At 36.7% G+C, this 20,402-nt stretch overlaps 1 protein-coding gene across 1 annotated transcript; it reads left to right on the top strand.

Moving 5' to 3' along the window:
- The first annotated feature begins 15,279 nt into the window (after positions 1 to 15,279).
- LOC135145106 (angiopoietin-related protein 1-like) lies at positions 15,280 to 16,389 on the top strand. The gene is made up of 3 exons (XM_064077221.1): positions 15,280 to 15,362; positions 15,410 to 15,827; positions 15,878 to 16,389. Exons 1-3 carry the CDS (start codon positions 15,297 to 15,299, stop codon positions 16,351 to 16,353), a joined length of 960 nt encoding a protein of 319 aa, XP_063933291.1. The 5' UTR covers positions 15,280 to 15,296; the 3' UTR covers positions 16,354 to 16,389.
- The last annotated feature ends 4,013 nt before the right edge of the window (positions 16,390 to 20,402 follow it).

The following is a 20,402-nucleotide window of genomic DNA, read 5'->3' as shown; positions in this document are numbered from 1 at the left end:
AGTTAAAATATCGAAAAGTTCAAAAATTGAGAAATCGAAATATAAAACAGCAGAAAATTGAAAAATCTAAAGTTTAAAAAACGAAAAACTGAAAATCGGGAAATCAGAAGTCGAAAAATCGTAAGCTTATAAAATTTTTCATTTTGCATTTTTTCGATATTTTCCGATTTTTGAATTATTTTTCAAAATTTCAGTTCTAGTTATGAGTTTTAATTTTTTGTTTTCAGTTTTGCGATTGTTCGATTATATAATTTTTCGGTTTCTCAATTTTTCGATTTTCGATTCCTCGTTTTTTTAGTGTTTTCGATTTTTATTTTCTCGATTTAATATTATACGATTTTTCATTTGTAGCTATTTTAATGTTCGTTGTTTTTAATTTTGCGATTTTTCGTTTCTCTATTTTTAATTTTTAAGTTCAATTTTTCGATTATAAATTTATTTTCACTTTTTCAAATTCTTAAATTATTCGATGTTTCATGCTGCACGTTTTCGATTTTTCATTGTCAGTTTTTTCCAATTTTTGAACTATTTTTAAATTTTTTAATTTTTAGTTATTTTATTTTTGTTTTCAATTTTGCGATTTTTCGTTTCTCAATTTTTAATTTTCGGATTTTTCAACTTTTCTGTTCTTCAATTTTCAACTTTTCGAGTATCAGTTCTTAAACTTTTCGAGGTTTCATTGTTGCAATTTTTCTATTTTTCAATTTTGCAGCTTTTCGATTTTTACTTTCTCGAACTGAAATGTTGCGACTTAGTAATTTTTAGATATATTTAAATTTTTCGTTCATTTCAATTTTGCGATTTTTCAAATCTCAGTATTTAATTTGACGATTTTGCAATTTTACGATTTTGCAATTTTTAAGTTTTTCAATTCTTCAATTTTATATTTCTTTTTTTCATTTTGCAGTTTGTCGTTTTCCGGTTTTTAAACATTTTAAAATTTGTTTCGCTTCAATCAGTGCAAAGACAAAAAAATCGAAAAGTTAAAAAAAATGGAAAATCGAAAATTTTAAAAATCCCGAAAATTGAAAAAATGAAATATAGAAGAACTGAAAACTCGAGAAATCAAAAATCTAGAATTTTAAAAATCTAAAAATTAAAGTATCGAAAAGTTGAACAATTGAGAAACCGAAATATAAAACAGCCGAAAATTGAAAAATCCAAAGTTTAAAAAACGAAAAACTGAATATCGGGAAATCAGAAGTCGAAAAATCGTAAGCTTATAAAATTTTTCATTTTGCATTTTATGGACATTTTCCGATTTTTGAATTATTTTTCAAATTTTCAGTTCTAGTTATGTGTTTTAATTTTTTGTTTTCAGTTTTGCGATTGTTCGATTATATAATTTTTCGGTTTCTCAATTTTTCGATTTTCGATTCCTCAATTTTTTAGTGTTTTCGATTTTTATTTTCTCGATTTAATATTATACGATTTTTCATTTGTAGCTATTTTAATGTTCGTTGTTTTCAATTTTGCGATTTTTCGTTCCTCAATTTTTAATTTTCGGATTTTTCAACTTTTCTGTTCTTCAATTTTCAACTTTTCGAGTATCAGTTCTTAAACTTTTCGAGGTTTCATTCTTGCAATTTTTCAATTTTGCAGCTTTTCGATTTTTACTTTCTCGAATTGAAATGTTGCTACTTGGTAATTTTTAGATATATTTTAATTCTTCGTTGATTTCAATTTTGTGATTTTTCAAATCTCAATATTTAATTTTACGATTTTGCAATTTTTAAGTTTTTCAATTCTTCAATTTTATATTTCTTTTTTTTCATTTTGCGGTTTGTCGTTTTCCGGTTTTTAAACATTTTAAAATTTGTTTCGCTTCAACTTTTATATCAGTGCAAAGACAAAAAAATCGAAAAGTTATAAAAATTGGAAAATCGAAAATTTTAAAAATCCCGAAAATTGAAAAAATGGAATATAGAAGAACCGAAAACTCGAAAAATCATAAATCTAGAATTTTAAAAATCGAAAAATTAAAATATCGAAAAGTTGAAGAATTGAGAAACCGAAATATAAAACTGCCGAAAATTGAAAAATCTAAAGTTTAAAAAACGAAAAACTGAAAATCGGGAAATCAGAAGTCGAAAAATCGTAAGCTTATAAAATTTTTCATTTTGCATTTTTTCGATATTTTCCGATTTTTGAATTATTTTTCACATTTTCAGTTCTAGTTATGTGTTTTAATTTTTTGTTTTCAGTTTTGCGATTGTTCGATTGTATAATTTTTCGGTTTCTCAATTTTTCGATTTTCGATTCCTCAATTTTTTAGTGTTTTCGATTTTTATTTTCTCGATTTAATATTATACGATTTTTCATTTGTAGCTATTTTTGTTGGCGGAAATGAAAACACCACGGAATCGGTTACTAACGTATATTACATTATGACACATTACAAGAGAATATTCGACGAGCGTAACATAGTCGCGCTGGTAGCCACGCGGACGGTCGTACCAGAAGTGTCTAAAAATATGGCGTCTTCAAGTGGCGCTGTGTCGCTCTGCGCAATATAGCCATCTCGTGAAGGCGACTACACGAGCGAGCCTCGCACGGCCGACACTAGGTGTCGCTCCAACACTTCCCCTTGAGGTGACGGTCGTGTAAAAATGTCCACTAATCAACAACGTCAAGTCCGCACGACTTCGCGCACCTCACATGCTTCGGCTTTGACAGTCCTTTAGTTAAGAAGTCCGCAACTTGATCGTCTGTGGGCACATAACTAACCCTGACTTGTCCGTTCTTGAGAACATCGCGCACGAAATGATGGCGGATGTCTATGTGTTTGCTTCTCCCGTGGAAGGTGGGATTTTCAGCAAGCTGCAGGCAACTTCGGTTGTCGCAATGAATGACCAAGTTAGCTAGGTCGTCAAACCCCAGCTCCCGGAGAAACCTCTGCAAGTACAGACCCTCCTTGACGCACTCCGACAGGGCCATGTACTCCGCCTCCGTTGTGGATAATGCAACCGTCCGTTGCTTCTTCGCTTCCCACGACAAAGGCCCACCGTTCAAAAGGAATACATAACCGATGTACGATCTCCGGTCCTCAGTGCTCGCTCCCCAGTCGGCGTCGGCGAATGCCCTGATTGGCCCATCGTCCGCTCCGAATGCGAGCCCCACGTTCATCGTCCCCTTCAGGTATCGCAGAACTCTTTTGGCTGCCCTCCAGTGCCCTGGGCCATAGCAGTTGTTAAACTGCCCCAGACGACTCACAGCGAAGGCGATGTCGGGCCTCGTAGTCGATGATAAGTAAATGAGCGCCCCCACGAGCTCGCGGTACGGGAGCGCGAGATCCTCTTGACTCTGGTCGATGTTTTTCTCTAGCTTCGTCCCTAGATCGATCGGCGTTGCGACCGGCTTGCAGTCAGACATGCCGAATCGCGAAAGTACGTCCTTTATGTACCCTCGCTGATGCATCGTTACCCGGCCGTCCTCTCTCTGAAACTCCACGCCCAAACAGTGCTTTACATCTCCCAGGGCCTTAATTTCGAATCGTTGGGCCAACTCTCTTCCTATTTCGGCGATCTTCTTTCGGTTGCGGGACGCGATCAAGATGTCGTCCACATAGATCGCGATTAACACCACGTCCCGCCCTGATTTTAGGCGAAACAAACACGGGTCTGAGGCCGTCGGGATTGCGCCGAGCTCTTTCAGAGTCGAGTCCAACTTTGTGTGCCAGTTCCTACCGGCCTGTCGTAGGCCGTAGAGCGATTTCTTGAGCGAACAAACTCTATCGCCTTTGCGCAACTCCTGGAGCAGACTGGTGGCCTTCGCTACAGTCGAGCTGTCGGTCTCGTTGTCGATGATGCTGCCAAGGGCCCTCTGAAGCTCCTTCGGCGGTTCCATGAATACTTCCTCGTTCAGCTCGCCGTTCAGATACGCAGTTTCGACATCAAACTGCTTAATTGCCATGTCGTGGCGGGCGGCAAGGGAAGCCATCAGCCTAATGGAGCTGAAACGAGCAACAGGAGCAAATGTCTTGGTAAAGTGTATACCTGGTTGTTGGCTGAAGCCCTGGGCGACTAATCTAGCCTTCCTTCTCTCAAAGGTTCCGTCCGATTTGTACTTGTTTCTGAGGACGATGCGACTCCCCACCACCTTGTCTCGCTGTGGACGCTCCACCAAAGCGAAAGTGTCGTTCTTGATGATGGACGTTAGCTCAGCCACTATGGCCCGTCGCCATTCGTCTGCATCGGGACCGCTCAGCGCCTTTTTCATTGCAACCTCGGATACGAAGCTTTGTTCGATGGCATCGACGATGTTGGCACCGGGATTCGGCACCGTCCGAAATTGCTTCCTGGGTCGGCCACGTCGACCTGTTCTTACAATTCTCGGGCGACCTGGAGCCCTCGCACGATCCGCATTGTTGTCATCGTCGATGATGTCGCGCTCGTCATCTTCTTCAGCAGTCGTCACGTCCCGCTCCGACCTATCGTTCGATTCACCGTCGGCGTAGACGCCGTCTGGGACGTCGGCGGGGCGATGGACCTCGACCTCGACCTCGATGACGTTCCGCGGGTCGTTGACCGTCGCCGGCGGCGCTCCACCAGCTGGAGGAGGGTGCACGATCTCGACCGAACGCCGAACCTCCGGCGAAGTCTCTCTGCTCTGTTGGGTCTGAGCAGGATTGTCGACGTGACGCCGTTCCTTGTCGTCCTCTACGAACACGACGTCGCGGCTTATCAGCACGGTCCTTTTTACTGGTGACCAGATTCGGTATGCCTTGGATTCGTCGGCATAACCCAAGAAAACGCCTTCTTTTCCTCGCGGGTCGAACTTCCCTTTCCCCGGTCGCCTGTCTAGGTAGTATACCCTGCTGCCGAAAGCTCTGAAATTGGAGATGTCGGGTTTCTTACCGGTCCATGCCTCGTACGGGGTTCCACCGCCCAGGCATCTGGTGGGCACGCGATTTCGCAGGTAATTGGCAGTGTTAACCGCCTCCGCCCAGAACGAGTCCGGTAACCCGGCGTCAATCAAGAGACACCTGGCCGTGTCTAGGAGCGTGCGGTTCTTCCGTTCTGCGGTGCCGTTTTGCTCCGGATTGTACGGCGCCGTCAGCCTCCTCGTAATTCCTCGCGCCTTGAGGTACCGGTCGAAGTCGCGGCTTGTGTACTCGCCGCCGTTGTCCGACTGTAAGCACTTGACGGTTTTCCCCGTCTGGTTCTCGACGAGAGCCAAGTACTCCGTCGTGGCCTGGAACACCTCGTCTTTCGATTTCAGGAATCGAGTCTCGCACCATCTGGACTTGTCGTCGATGAACTCTACGAAGTACTTCGCGCCTCCGAGAGATGGCGTCCTCATCGGCCCGCAGACGTCGGTGTGCACCAGGTCCAGTAGCTGCTCTGTGCGCCGGTTAGAGCACTTTGGGAAGGGGGACCTGGACAACTTCCCCTAGATGCAGATGTCGCACTTAACCGCCTCCGCACAATCCTTCAGCTGGACGCCGCTCACTCGATTATTTCGTATGGCCTCGACGAGGTCCCTCGCGTTCGCGTGTCCCGATCGCTTGTGCAACAGTCCGAGCGGAATTTTGTCCTCACCACAAGCCGAGCGCGCATCATGCTTGTGTCCGCTCACGTAGTATAGGTCTCCTATTCGTTCCGCACACAACAGCACGTTGCCGTCTGGATCCACTACCACCGCTTCGTCGCGCCGAAAATTAACCTCGAGTCCGCGGTCCGTGATTTTGCTCACGGACATTAGATTGGTCCTCAGATCGGGCACATGCAGAGTCTCACTCAACGAAACGTTTGCCGTTTCGCCTAACACGCGAGCCGCGAACTGCACCGTACCAACACCCAATGTCGCGGTAGACGATTCGTTCGCGAGGTTCAAAATACCTGTTTTCGATCTATCGATCTTCGTGAATTGGCCCCCATCATTGCACAAATGCGCTGAGGCCCCACTGTCCAGGCACCAGTCCGAGCTTGAGTTGGCGGTTTCTTCGCGCTCACTCATTCGCAAACATACGTTCCTTGCGTGTTTCGCGCTCCTTTCCTTGCTCCGGCACTCTGATGCCTTGTGCCCTAGTCGCCCGCATTTGAAGCAGCGAAGTTTGGAGCCCCCGTTGTTCCGTCTTCCGTTGGGACTTCCGCCAGCTTCCGCTCTCTCCTTGTTTTCCCGCCAGCCGCCATTTTTGTTATCCCGCCAACCGCCATTTTTGTTGGCGACCATGGCGCCGGACGTGCCGCTTCCGCCGCGTGCGCAGTTCTTGCGCGCGTCGCTCTCTTCCACGACCTTAATGCGCAGCGCTTCCGGCGACGGTAAATCATCTCGCGATTCGATCGCACATCTAAAAACCTCGAAACTCGCGGGTAGGCTGTAAATTAGTAAGATGGCCAGGAGATCCGGATTGATGTCGACGTCCATGTCGTTCAGTTTATCCACGGAGTCGAAGAACTCGCGCAGATGCTCGCGCACGTCGCCCCCATCGTCCATTTTGCATAAGATCAAGCGTTTCAAGAGTGTCGCTTTTCTCGCAGGCCCCTTCGACTGGTAGATCTCCTCCAGGCGTAGCCACATGCTTCTGGACGTGTCGCAATTCTTTATTTGCTTCAGTTCTGTCGGACTGATCGAGAGCACAATATCCGACCTCGCCTTGCTGTCGTTCTTGACCCATTCAGCAATGGCCGCCGCGTTCGTCGCTGTTGCCTCAGGCTTGACGCAAGTACCGCTCACGTACTCCCACAGGTCGCCTTTGATCAGCACCGCCTGCATTTGTAATTTCCACGTATCGAAGTTGTCCTTCCGCAGCAACTCGATGCGCAACGAATTTCCGGCGTTCATCTTGACGGCGTACTTTAACACAACACGTGCACACACTTCAGTACCTTCGAATATACGCGATTCCGTTTATTCGCGCTCTGGGCCCATAACCTGTTGGCGGAAATGAAAACACCACGGAATCGGTTACTAACGTATATTACATTATGGCACATTACAAGAGAATATTCGACGAGCGTAACATAGTCGCGCTGGTAGCCACGCGGACGGTCGTACCAGAAGTGTCTAAAAATATGGCGTCTTCAAGTGGCGCTGTGTCGCTCTGCGCAATATAGCCATCTCGTGAAGGCGACTACACGAGCGAGCCTCGCACGGCCGACACTAGGTGTCGCTCCAACATTACCTACATAAGTTACTTTTTTTGGGACATGCATTTGGAAAATCTCATCTAAGTTTTGATAGAACTTAGAAACGGCTTCCTCGACAGTGTTAAAATTATTAAGAACCGACCAGTCCACTAACACAAGTTTCTCATAGAGAATATTCAAATTGCATTTACTAAAATTATAATCAGACTCCACCGAAATTGGAAATTTCTTAGGGTAATACCTTGGCATTTTGGTTTCAACTGCAATAGCAGGATAGTGACGGTCCTCAGGTAGAAGTGGATCATGTGCATGAGAAACAATGCAGTGTTTGTCTTTATTCGTAAGAAGAAGATCAAGAAGTCGATTGTTACTATTTAAAATATTATTGCATTGTTTCAAATCGTAAAAAGAAATAAAATTTTGTATACACTGATGAGGTATAGTAGGTAAGGTTACGCTTGATGTATCTCGAATAAACTCCGGACAATTAAAGTCACCAAAAATAATTAGTTGAGACTCATACAAAAAAGACATAGACAACAAAAAATCAAAAAATATCACATAATTATTATTACCACAGTGAGGTGGTATGTATATGACTAGAACATAGATAGTACGGGAATTGAAGCTGATTTTTATTAACAATAGATCAATAGTAGGCAGATGTTGTTGTACGTAGGATTATCACAGATACAGGAAGATATAGTACGATCCATCGCTAAAAGTACTCTACACGCTTTGAAGTTGCGATCTTTACGATAAACGTTGCATTTAGCTGCACCTATTAATTCCTCACCCTTTACACCATTATGCAACCAAGTTTCAGGTAGTACAATTAACTTTAAATGCGTTTCAGAAATTAAGGATAAGTATAATTCCCTTGTTTTGGTGCATAAACCTCTAACATTCTGATAATAACAACACAAAAATGACGAATTGGCTGAACAACTGGGTAAACAATTATTCGTAAGAGATAGTTTGGTGGCAGAACTATTAATTATTATCTGCGAAATCTGTGATTGCTACTTAGTATCAAGTATTAAAGCCTTAAGCTTTTGAAATTGATTTTGGTACATCGAGCACTTGTCAATATCCCAGGCCGCATTGTTATCGGAAAAATCCGGATTTTTGTCGTTGTGAAAACTACAGTGAGTACATTTCAGAGATTCAGACTGACAGTCTTTTAGCACATGAGCCCCGGCACAGTTTGGACAAATAGGAGATTTTGCTATACTTTGACCTGACATGTGATTAAAACCTGAGCATTTGAAGCATCGACGAACTTCAATTGCGTCTCAAACTTTACAGTAGTCATACTCCACAAGTAATTTCCCAGCATTGGTTATATTACTGTAGGAGTCTAGATCTACTTCGACGATTGATTGCATTGCGCAAAGGAAAATATTTTTTTGACACGCAGATATATTCAGTACTAAATAAAGACCTAGTCTCACCCACAATGTAGTCGACCACTTCTTCCTCTCGAATGTCTTTGTCTATTCCGGAAATCCTAATCCGCGGCTTTAAACTTGTCAAATTTTTCACGTTGTAGTCCGTTAATTTTTCGCCAACTAAATTCTTAATTTTATCAGAGTCGGCAGTATCATTGCAACTTATGATGACTCTTCCACTACGAGCAGATTTAACACAGGCAACATCAAGAGTGAATTTAACAGGATCAACTTGACTCAATAAAACTTTTTTTGTAGTAGAAATCGACTGTTTAGTATCTTTTGGTTGCAAAATATCAGTAAATTGAGATTTGCTTACAACGTTTGAATAAGAATCATTTGTTGTTGAACTTTCAGAAGGTAGAGTTTCCTTAACTTGATTTACAATTTGATTTTTATGATTTAGACACTTTACGACAGATTCTTTTAAGACATCAATTTTGGAGCTTCCCTCTAAAATAAGACATTCATTGCGCAGATAGCGAAAATTTCCGTATTTGCACAAGATTTTAAGGTCACTCTCTTCAATTTTCAAACATTTAGTGTGATCTTAATTACCACAGGCAAAGCACTTTTAAGCCTTCTCGAAGCCCTCAATGTTAATGCTTATTTTTACGGTTGTTTTAGAAAATATTGTTAAAAATTAATAATTAATACTGCCAGATACGTCGGCGGTAACTTTTAGCAGACGCTTTAAAGCTCCCAAAAAAATAATGTAACTTTACTAATAATCTCAGTCTTGATTTTTACATATGATATTTAGGGAACTATTTCAATAATTTTTGTAAGCAGCCAGACCAATCGGAGGGGCCAAACATTCCCCCAGACACACACAAAGAGTCGCTATTAATCTTTGTTTTTTTTTTTTAATATATAGAGTTTTCTTTCAACAACAGGAAAGTTAAACATGTTTTCAGTTTTTTGTTGGGAAACGAAGACTTGATATATCAAGAAAAACTGGACCAAATATATTCCCCGCCCACCCACCCCTTCTCAATTGTGACGAATGCTTTATTCATCGTGAGTTGAAGGGCAGAGTTTAGTTGCAAAATTCTCATTTCTCTACAAGAATTTACCATATGAAATTTATCACAATTGAGATTGGGGTGGGTGGGTGGCACTTCTTCTTTGTTTTTTTTTTAATATATAGTTTTCTTTCAACAACAGGAAGGTTAAACATGTTTTCATTTTTCTGTTGGGAAAGGAAGACTTGATACATTAAGAAAAAATGGACAAAATACAAGCCCCACCCACCCACCCCTTCTTAATTGTGATGAATCCTTTATTCCTCGTGGGCTGAAGGGCGGAGTTTAGTTGCAAAATTCTCATTTCTCTACAACAAATTACCATATGAAATTCATTACAATTGCGATTGGGGCGGGTGGGTGGGGCTTAATCTTTGTTTTTGTTTTTTAATACATAGAGTTTTCTTTCAATAACAGGAAAGTTGAACATGTTTTCAGTTTTTTGTTGGGAAAGAAAGACTTCTTATAGTAAGAAAAAATAGACAAAATACAAGCCCCGCCCACCCACCCCTTCTCAATTGTGTCGAATGCTTTATTCATCGTGAGCTGAAGGGCGGAGTTTAGTTGCAAAATCCTCATTTCTCTACAACAAATTACCATATGAAATTCATCACAATTGCGATTGGGGCGGGTGGGTGGGGCTTAATCTTTGTTTGTTTTTTAATACATAGAGTTTTCAGTCAACAACAGAATAGTTGACCATGCTTTAAGTTTCTTTTTGGGAAAAGAAGACTTGGTATATTAAGAAAAATGGACAAAATACAAGCCCCGCCCACCCACCCCTTCTCGATTGTGATGAATGCGTTATTCATCGTGAGCTGAAGGGCGGAGTTTAGTTGCAAAATCCTCATTTTTCTACAACAAGTTATCATATGAAATTCATCACAATTGAGATTGGGGTGGGTGGGTGGGGCTTAATCTTTGTTTGTTTTTTTTAATACATAATGTTTTCAGTCAACAACAGAATAGTTAACCATGCTTTCAGTTTCTTTTTGGGAAAAGAAGACTTGGTACATTAAGAAAAATGGACAAAATACAAGCCCCGCCCGCCCACACTTTCTCAATTGTGACGAATGCTTCATTCATCGTTAGCCGAAGGGAGGAGTTTCGTTGCAAAATCCTCATTTCTCTACAACAAATTACCATATGAAATTCGTCACAATTGCGATTGGGGCGGGTGGGTGGGGCTTAATCTTTGTTTTTGTTTTTTAATACATAGAGTTTTCTTTCAATAACAGGAAAGTTGAACATGTTTTCAGTTTTTTGTTGGGAAAAGAAGACTTGGTGTATTAAAAAAAATGGACAAAATACAAGCCCCGCCCACCCACCCCTTCTCAATTGTGATGAATGCTTTATTCATCGGGAGCTGAAGGGCGGAGTTTAGTTGCAAAATCCTCATTTCTCGACAAGAATTTACCATATGAAATTCATTACAATTGAGAGTGGGGCTGGTGGGTGTGGCTTACTCTTTGGTTTTTGTTTTTTAATACATAGAGTTTTCTTTCAACCACAGGATAGTTAACCATGCTTTCAGTTTCTTTTTGGGAAAACAAGACTTGGTATATTAAGAAAAATGGACAAGATACCAGCCCCGTCCACCCACCCCTTCTCAATTGTGATGACTGCTTTATTCATTGTGAGCTGAAGGGCGGAGTTTAGTAGCAAAATCCTCATTTCTCCACAAGAAATTACTATATGAAACTTATCACAATTGAGATTGGGGCGAGTGGGTGGCGCTTATTCTTTGGTTTTTTTTTAATATATAGTTTTCTTTCAACAACAGGAAAATTAAAGGCGTTTTCATTTTTCTGTTGGGAAAGGAAGACTTGATACATTAAGAAAAAATGGACAAAATACAAGCCCCACCCACCCACCCCTTCTTAATTGTGATGAATCCTTTATTCCTCGTGGGCTGAAGGGCGGAGTTTAGTTGCAAAATTCTCATTTCTCTACAACAAATTACCATATGAAATTCATTACAATTGCGATTGGGGCGGGTGGGTGGGGCTTAATCTTTGTTTTTGTTTTTTAATACATAGAGTTTTCTTTCAATAACAGGAAAGTTGAACATGTTTTCAGTTTTTTGTTGGGAAAGAAAGACTTCTTATAGTAAGAAAAAATAGACAAAATACAAGCCCCGCCCACCCACCCCTTCTCAATTGTGTCGAATGCTTTATTCATCGTGAGCTGAAGGGCGGAGTTTAGTTGCAAAATCCTCATTTCTCTACAACAAATTACCATATGAAATTCATCACAATTGCGATTGGGGCGGGTGGGTGGGGCTTAATCTTTGTTTGTTTTTTAATACATAGAGTTTTCAGTCAACAACAGAATAGTTGACCATGCTTTAAGTTTCTTTTTGGGAAAAGAAGACTTGGTATATTAAGAAAAATGGACAAAATACAAGCCCCGCCCACCCACCCCTTCTCGATTGTGATGAATGCGTTATTCATCGTGAGCTGAAGGGCGGAGTTTAGTTGCAAAATCCTCATTTTTCTACAACAAGTTATCATATGAAATTCATCACAATTGAGATTGGGGTGGGTGGGTGGGGCTTAATCTTTGTTTGTTTTTTTTAATACATAATGTTTTCAGTCAACAACAGAATAGTTAACCATGCTTTCAGTTTCTTTTTGGGAAAAGAAGACTTGGTACATTAAGAAAAATGGACAAAATACAAGCCCCGCCCGCCCACACTTTCTCAATTGTGACGAATGCTTCATTCATCGTTAGCCGAAGGGAGGAGTTTCGTTGCAAAATCCTCATTTCTCTACAACAAATTACCATATGAAATTCGTCACAATTGCGATTGGGGCGGGTGGGTGGGGCTTAATCTTTGTTTTTGTTTTTTAATACATAGAGTTTTCTTTCAATAACAGGAAAGTTGAACATGTTTTCAGTTTTTTGTTGGGAAAAGAAGACTTGGTGTATTAAAAAAAATGGACAAAATACAAGCCCCGCCCACCCACCCCTTCTCAATTGTGATGAATGCTTTATTCATCGGGAGCTGAAGGGCGGAGTTTAGTTGCAAAATCCTCATTTCTCGACAAGAATTTACCATATGAAATTCATTACAATTGAGAGTGGGGCTGGTGGGTGTGGCTTACTCTTTGGTTTTTGTTTTTTAATACATAGAGTTTTCTTTCAACCACAGGATAGTTAACCATGCTTTCAGTTTCTTTTTGGGAAAACAAGACTTGGTATATTAAGAAAAATGGACAAGATACCAGCCCCGTCCACCCACCCCTTCTCAATTGTGATGACTGCTTTATTCATTGTGAGCTGAAGGGCGGAGTTTAGTAGCAAAATCCTCATTTCTCCACAAGAAATTACTATATGAAACTTATCACAATTGAGATTGGGGCGAGTGGGTGGCGCTTATTCTTTGGTTTTTTTTTAATATATAGTTTTCTTTCAACAACAGGAAAATTAAAGGCGTTTTCATTTTTCTGTTGGGAAAGGAAGACTTGATACATTAAGAAAAAATGGACAAAATACAAGCCCCACCCACCCACCCCTACTTAATTGTGATGAATGCTTTATTCATCGTGGGATGAAGGGCGGAGTTTAGTTACAAAATTCTCATTTCTCTACAACAAATTACCATATGAAATTCATTACAATTGCGATTGGGGCGGGTGGGTGGGGCTTAATCTTTGTTTTTGTTTTTTAATACATAGAGTTTTCTTTCAATAACAGGAAAGTTGAACATGTTTTCAGTTTTTTGTTGGGAAAAAAAGACTTCTTATAGTAAGAAAAAATAGACAAAATACAAGCCCCGCCCACCCACCCCTTCTCAATTGTGTCGAATGCTTTATTCATCATGAGCTGAAGGGCGGAGTTTAGTTGCAAAATCCTCATTTCTCTACAACAAATTACCATATGAAATTCATCACAATTCCGAGGGGGACGGGTGGGTGGGGCTTAATCTTTGGCTTTTGTTTTTTAACACATAGAGTTTTCTTTCAACAACAGGAAAGTTAAACATGTTTTCAGTTTTCTTTGGGAAAGGAAGACTTGATATATTAAGAAAAACTGGACAAAATATAAGCCCCGCCCACCCACCCCTTCTTAATTGTGACGAATGCTTTATTCATCGTGAGCTGAAGGGCGGAGTTTAGTTGCAAAATCCTCATTTCTCTACAACAAATTACCACATAAAATTCATCACAATTGAGATTGGTGTGGGTGGGTGGGGCTTAATCTTTATTTTTTTTTTTAATACATAGAGTTTTCTTTCAACAACAGGATAGTTAACCATGCTTTTAGTTTCTTTTTGCAAAAAGAAAACTTGGTGTATTAAGAAAAATGGACAAAATACAAGCCCCGCCCACCCACCCACGTTTTAAAAATTGAAAATTTGAAAAATTGAGAAACCGAAGGATAAAACAATCGAAAAATTGAAAAAACCACATTATAAAAAACGAAAAATTGAAAATCCAAAAAGTAAAAAGTCGACAAATCAACAAATCCAGAACTCGAAAAATTGAAAAGTCGAAATACTAAAAAATCCCAAAACTCAAATATCGAAAAATTGAAAAATTGAAGAATCGAAAAACTGAAAAGTCGGAAAATTGATTGAAGTATCTAAAAACTGGAACATAAAAAACTTGAAAAAGTCGAAAAGTCGCAAACTTAAAAAATCGAAAAATTGAAAAACCAAAAACCTGAAAAATCAAATATTGAAGAACTGAAGAACTGAAAGATCGAAATTTTGGGAAGTGGAGAAATGGGAAAACTGAAAATTCAGAAACGTGAAAATTTTAAAACTTAAAAAAATTCAAGAACTGAAAAATCGAAAATTTAAAACATTGAAAAATTAAAATATCGTAAAATTGAAAAGGAATCCAAACATCAAAAAATCAAAAAATAAAAATCGAAACTCGAAAATTTAAGAAATCGGAATATTCAAAAATCGAGATATCGAAAAATCGAAAAATTGAAAAATTCAGGTACCGAAGAATTTAAAGATCGAAACATCTCGATAAATTGAGATCCAAAAAAATTAAAAAATCGAAAATTGAAAAATTAAAATATAGAATTGGAAACTCGAGAAAAATCTAGAATTTTGAAAATTGAAACAGTAAAATATGGAAAAGTTGAAAAATTGAGAAATCTAAATATAAAACAGTCGAAAAATTGAAAATTCTAAAGTTAATCTTTGTTTTTGTTTTATAATACATAGAGTTTTCTTTCAACAACAGGAAAGTTAAACATTCTTTAAGTTTTTTGTTGGGAAAGGAAGACTTCTAATGGTAAGAAAAAATGGAAAAAATACAAGCCCCGCCCACCCACCCCTTCTCAATTGTGACGAATGCTTTATTCATCGTGAACTGAAGGGCGGAGTTTAGTTGCAAAATCCTCATTTCTCTACAACGAATTACCATATGAAATTCATCACAATTGAGAATAGGTTGCAAAATAACAGTAGATTTAGATTTGCTTGCAACGTTTGAATAAGAATGATTTTTTGTTGAAATGTCAGTAGGTAGAGTTTAGAATTTTTTTCCGTTGCACGTGTCAACCACCATTTTTTAAAATTATGTTTTTATCATGCGTGTTCGAAAAAGTATAAATATTTAAACTGTTTTCATTCTTGATACAGATAACCACTCCAAATAGAGCAACGACCTACTAAATAATCTTAGGAAAATATGGGATAAAATTTCGATAAATATATACAATACGAACAGTGTACAAGTAACAGTTTGTTATTGACAACGAATAAAATGCATTCACTTGTTTTACTGGCAGTTATAATTTCGGTCACATGTTCAGTCAACCATGAGGAAGAAGTAAGTCCACGCAGACATTATTCGTTTTACCAATTTAATTCTTATAGAATGTCGGTATCTCCACTACACCCATTTGCCCACCCCACATCGTCAATCTCGCAGAAAAACTTGATAACCTTGACCAACGCGTAAAAAAACTAGAGCAAATAGCTGAAAATTCAGAACCCAAGCCAAAAAAAATTAAATTATCAAAAATACGTCCACACAAGCGTCAAGAAAGTTGCCATCACGTTCTACAACAAGGCTTCGAGGAATCCGATTTTTATTATATCAAACCCTTGCGTGCCCGACGACCAGTCTTGGTCTTGTGCGACATGGACACCTTGGGGGGCGGCTGGACTTACGTCCTCAACAGGTACAATGGGTCTCAATCTTTCGATTTACTGTGGCCTGATTACAAACACGGGTTTGGCAACATCAAAGGAGAGTTTTGGTTGGGGTTGGACACCTTACACCTTTTAACAGGTTTTTATCTCGTTTTGTTGCGACAAGTTGTTATTTGTTTTGAATAATAGGTGGAGAAGCTAATGAACTCCTCATCGAACTGGAAGATTGGAACGAGAAAAAAGCGTACGCGTTGTACGATTTTTTTAGTGTTGGTAGTGAATATGAAGGGTATATGTTGAAGATATTGAGAGGATATCACGGCAGTGCTGGGGATTCGTTAAGTGGTAATGTTGGCTCTAAGTTCAGCACGAAAGACCACAACCGAGATCCCCAAACTTTCGAATGCGTTTTTAAAAAAAATGCAGGATGGTGGTACCGCAATTGCAGCGAATCATTGCTTACTGGAAGATATTACAAGAGCTATCAAAGCTACCACCAAGGGGATGGACTCTATTGGGCCACATACCGTGGAAAGGATTACAGTCTTAAGTATGCGAAGATGATGATTAGACCAGCGGGACTGAGTAGCAGGTTAATGATTCCCGAAAACGCTTTTAATGTCGTTCGTAATTTATCCAGTGATTATACCACCCTCAGCCCGTAATATTTAATGGTGTAATAAAATATATATACATAAAAAGGTAAATTTAGTATTTAAGCTCCCTGTAGTACTCCTATCATTTACTAAATTGAAAAAGATGTCGGTGAAGTGTAAATGTATTTCCACTGTTTGCATACTGGGTGTAGATAATAAATAATCATACGCAAATATGGGATAACATTTCGATAAATAAAATATAAAATGGGTACAAAGAACACTTTGTATTGAGCTTGGAGCTTTCATTCTTCTTTGAAAGCCTTCAAACAGTAGAAACAAATATTATTTGCTTCGACAATTCCCATTTTTATAGTTTTTCGGTGTCCCTGTAGAGAAGATGTTCAAAATTCCTGCTTTTCCCAAATTTTGATAATTTTTTGTAAACGTTGGTCATGAGTACTTGCTAAGATAAGTCTGATTTTGGCAGATGACATACCTTCCAAGAAAAGGGAGGGTGGGTGGGCGGGGCTAGGACCTGCTAAGATAAAACTGATTTTGGCAGATGACATAAACTCAATAGATTTTTTTCGAGTTTATCCAGCAACAAACTCCAGATTCCTTTAAATTTATCCGAAAATAAAACACCAGACACATGGAGTTTTGAAAACTTTGACAATTTTTGATACGTACATATATTTTTAACTGCTTACTCGATTTTTGCAATTTAATTTTGAATCTGGAAAACCGAATACCTTGGAATCTTGCAGATGTTTGAAAGTTATGATAAGTATGATAAATGTTTAATCAAAATATATTTACTTATCCTCTCCAAAAAATTGATGACGTCAGGTCAAAATTTTGCCGAATGTATCTTGTCCAAAATGTGTAAACTCTGAGTGGGGCTTACAATAAAAATACTTTAAAAATCAAATGGTAAATTTGAGATTAGAATTATGTTTTAAATTTGAAAATAGGTACACACTAAGAAAAAGAAGCCAATAATTAAGCCCCGCCCACCCGCCCCTGTCCCAGTTGTGATAGATGAATTTTTTCTTCGTTGTCAAATAGAGAGGCGGAGTTTAATTGCAAAATCCATATTAGAGAACGGGTGGGTTGGCGGGGCTACGTTTAACTTTTTCCTAGAGAGTCAGTTATAGACAAGCAGTCGGCCCGCCCACCCACCCCCTCTTCATTCTGGTGACCACTCTTAATACTGTTAATTAAAAACAGATAAATTGTTATTTTCCTTCTATTAATTATTCGATATATACCTTATATTTCAAGGGTTTTTTCTTCATTTATAATGCTAGTGATACTGATGTTTTATTCCTCATATTACAATTTTATAAAACGTAGGTATCAGATAAAAATACAAAAAATAGAATGTGTAATAAAGAAAATATAAAATATTAACGTAAATAAGCTAAAGCAACCAACATTTTGGACAGCTTGTTATTAATTTTTAAATTCTTTAAATTTAAGCTGTTAATTTTTTCTTTTAAACAATAAATTTCGTCTTCTTTCTGTAGCAATAAATTTTGGTTTTTAATTTTTCATTTTCTTGATTTTTAAATTTTTATTTTCTCGATTTTTTAATATCAAAATTTTTCGTTTTTAATTTCCTATGTTTTGTGTTTAGATTTTAAAATTTTTCGTCTTTCTTTAGTTCTTCGATTTTCCTACTTTAAAATTTTTGTATTTCTCATTTTATATCACAATTTTTCGTTTTTAATTTTCTTTATTTTTTAAATGTTTGTTTAAAATTTTTCATTTTTCGTTTTTTCAGTTTTTCAAATTCTAGATTTTTATTTTTCATTTTCTCGATTTTTTGAGTTTCATTTTATCGATTTTATATCACAATTTTTCGTTTTTAGTTCTCTTTATTTTTCATTTCTTCAATTCCTCGATTTTCCAACTTTTAAAATTTTCAATTTTGCAATTTTTGGATTTCTCAATTATCAGGTTTTCCGATTTCTAAATTTTCGATTTTTCAATTTTTGGTTTCCTAAATTTTCAAATTCTTCGTTTTTATTTTTCATTTTCTCCCTTTTTAATTTCCATTTTCTCGATTTTTTAATTTTTATTTTCTCGATTTTATATCACAATTTTTCGTTTTTAATTTCTTTTATTTTTCATTTTTTCAATTCTTCGTTTTTCCAATTTTTAACATTTTTCAATTTTGCAATTTTTGGATTTCTCGATTACCCGATTTTACGATTTCTATTTTTTTAATTTCTTTTATTTTTCTATTTTTCAAATTCTTGACTTTTATTTTTCATTTTCTCGATTTTTTAATTTTCATTTCTCTATTTTATATCACAATTTTTCGTTTTTAATTTTCTTTATTTTTTAAATGTTTGTTTAAATTTTATCATTTTTCCTTTTTTCAGTTTTTCAAATTATAGATTTTTATTTTTCATTTTCTCGAGTTTTTGATTTTCATTTTATCGATTTTATATCACAATTTTTCGTTTTTAATTTTTTTTATTTTCCATTTTTTCAAATCTTCGATTTTCCAAATTTTAAAATTTTCAACTTTGCAATTTTTGGATTTCTCAATTATCCGGTTTTCCGATTTCTAAATTTTTGATTTCTCAATTTTTAGATTGCTCAATTTTCAAATTCTTGATTTTTTATTTTTCATTTTCTCCCGTTTTAATTTCCATTTTCTCGATTTTTTAATTTTCATTTTCTCGATTTTATATCACAATTTCTCGTTTTTAATTTCTATTATTTCTCATTTTTTCAATTCTTCGATTTTCCAACTTTTAAAATTTTCAACTTTGCAATTTTTGGATTTCTCAATTATCAGGTTTTCAGATTTCTAAATTTTCGATTTTTCAATTTTTGGCTTCCTAAATTTTCAAATTCTTCGTTTTTATTTTTCATTTTCTCCCTTTTTAATTTCCATTTTCTCGATTTTTTAATTTTTATTTTCTCGATTTTATATCACAATTTTTCGTTTTTAATTTCTTTTATTTTTCATTTTTTCAATTCTTCGTTTTTCCAATTTTTAACATTTTTCAATTTTGCAATTTTTGGATTTCTCGATTACCCGATTTTAAGATTTCTAAATTTTCGATTTTTCAATTTTTCAAATTCTTGACTTTTATTTTTCATTTTCTCGATTTTTTAATTTTCATTTCTCTATTTTATACAACAATTTTTCGTTTTTAATTTTCTTTATTTTTTAAATGTTTGTTTAAATTTTATCATTTTTCCTTTTTTCAGTTTTTCAAATTATAGATTTTTATTTTTCATTTTCTCGAGTTTTTGATTTTCATTTTATCGATTTTATATCACAATTTTTCGTTTTTAATTTTTTTAGTTTTCATTTTTTCAATTCTTCGATTTTCCAAATTTTAAAATTTTCAACTTTGCAATTTTTGGATTTCTCAATTATCCGGTTTTCCGATTACTAAATTTTTGATTTCTCAATTTTTAGATTGCTCAATTTTCAAATTCTTGATTTTTTATTTTTCATTTTCTCCCGTTTTAATTTCCATTTTCTCGATTTTTTTAATTTTCATTTTCTCGATTTTACATCACAATTTTTCGTTTTTAATTTCTATTATTTCTCATTTTTTCAATTCTTCGATTTTCCAACTTTTAAAATTTTCAACTTTGTAATTTTTGGATTTCTCAATTATCCGGTTTTCCGATTTCTAAATTGTTGATTTCTCAATTTTTGGTTTCCTCAATTTTCAAATTCTTAATTTTTTATTTTTCATTTTCTCCCTTTTTAATTTCCACTTTCTCGATTTAATATCACAATTTTTCGTTTTTAATTTCCTTTGTTTTTTAAATGTTTGTTTTAGTTTTCTCAATTTTTCAAATTCGTGATTATTATTTTTCATATTCTCGATTTTATATCACAATTTTTGGTTTTTTAATTTCCTTTATTTTTTAAATGTCTCTTTAGATTTTATAATTTTTCGTTTTTTCAGTTCTTCTATTTTTCAACTTTTAATTTATTCAATTTTGCAATTTTTGGATTTCTCAATTATCCGGTTTTTCGATTTCTAAATTTTAAGTTTTTCAATTTTTCATTTGTTCATGTTTTCAAATTCTTGATTTTTATTTTTTATTCTCTCGATTTTTTAATTTTCATTTCC

The sequence above is a fragment of the Zophobas morio genome, unplaced genomic scaffold (genome assembly GCF_036711695.1).
Source record: "Zophobas morio isolate AGI-343-1 ecotype UQ-CSIRO unplaced genomic scaffold, CSIRO_AGI_Zmor_V1 ptg000124l, whole genome shotgun sequence".
NCBI lineage: Eukaryota > Metazoa > Arthropoda > Insecta > Coleoptera > Tenebrionidae > Zophobas > Zophobas morio.
Note: the sequence above shows the minus strand (reverse complement) of the source record. Positions and strands in the feature narration are given on the sequence as shown.

Coding starts and splice junctions, on each gene's coding strand:
- LOC135145106 (XM_064077221.1), top strand. CDS start 15,297: ATGCATTCACTTGTTTTACTGGCAGTTATAATTTCGGTCACATGTTCA. Junction 15,363..15,409: donor CAGTCAACCATGAGGAAGAA/GTAAGTCCACGC, acceptor TAATTCTTATAG/AATGTCGGTATCTCCACTAC. Junction 15,828..15,877: donor CACCTTACACCTTTTAACAG/GTTTTTATCTCG, acceptor TTTGAATAATAG/GTGGAGAAGCTAATGAACTC.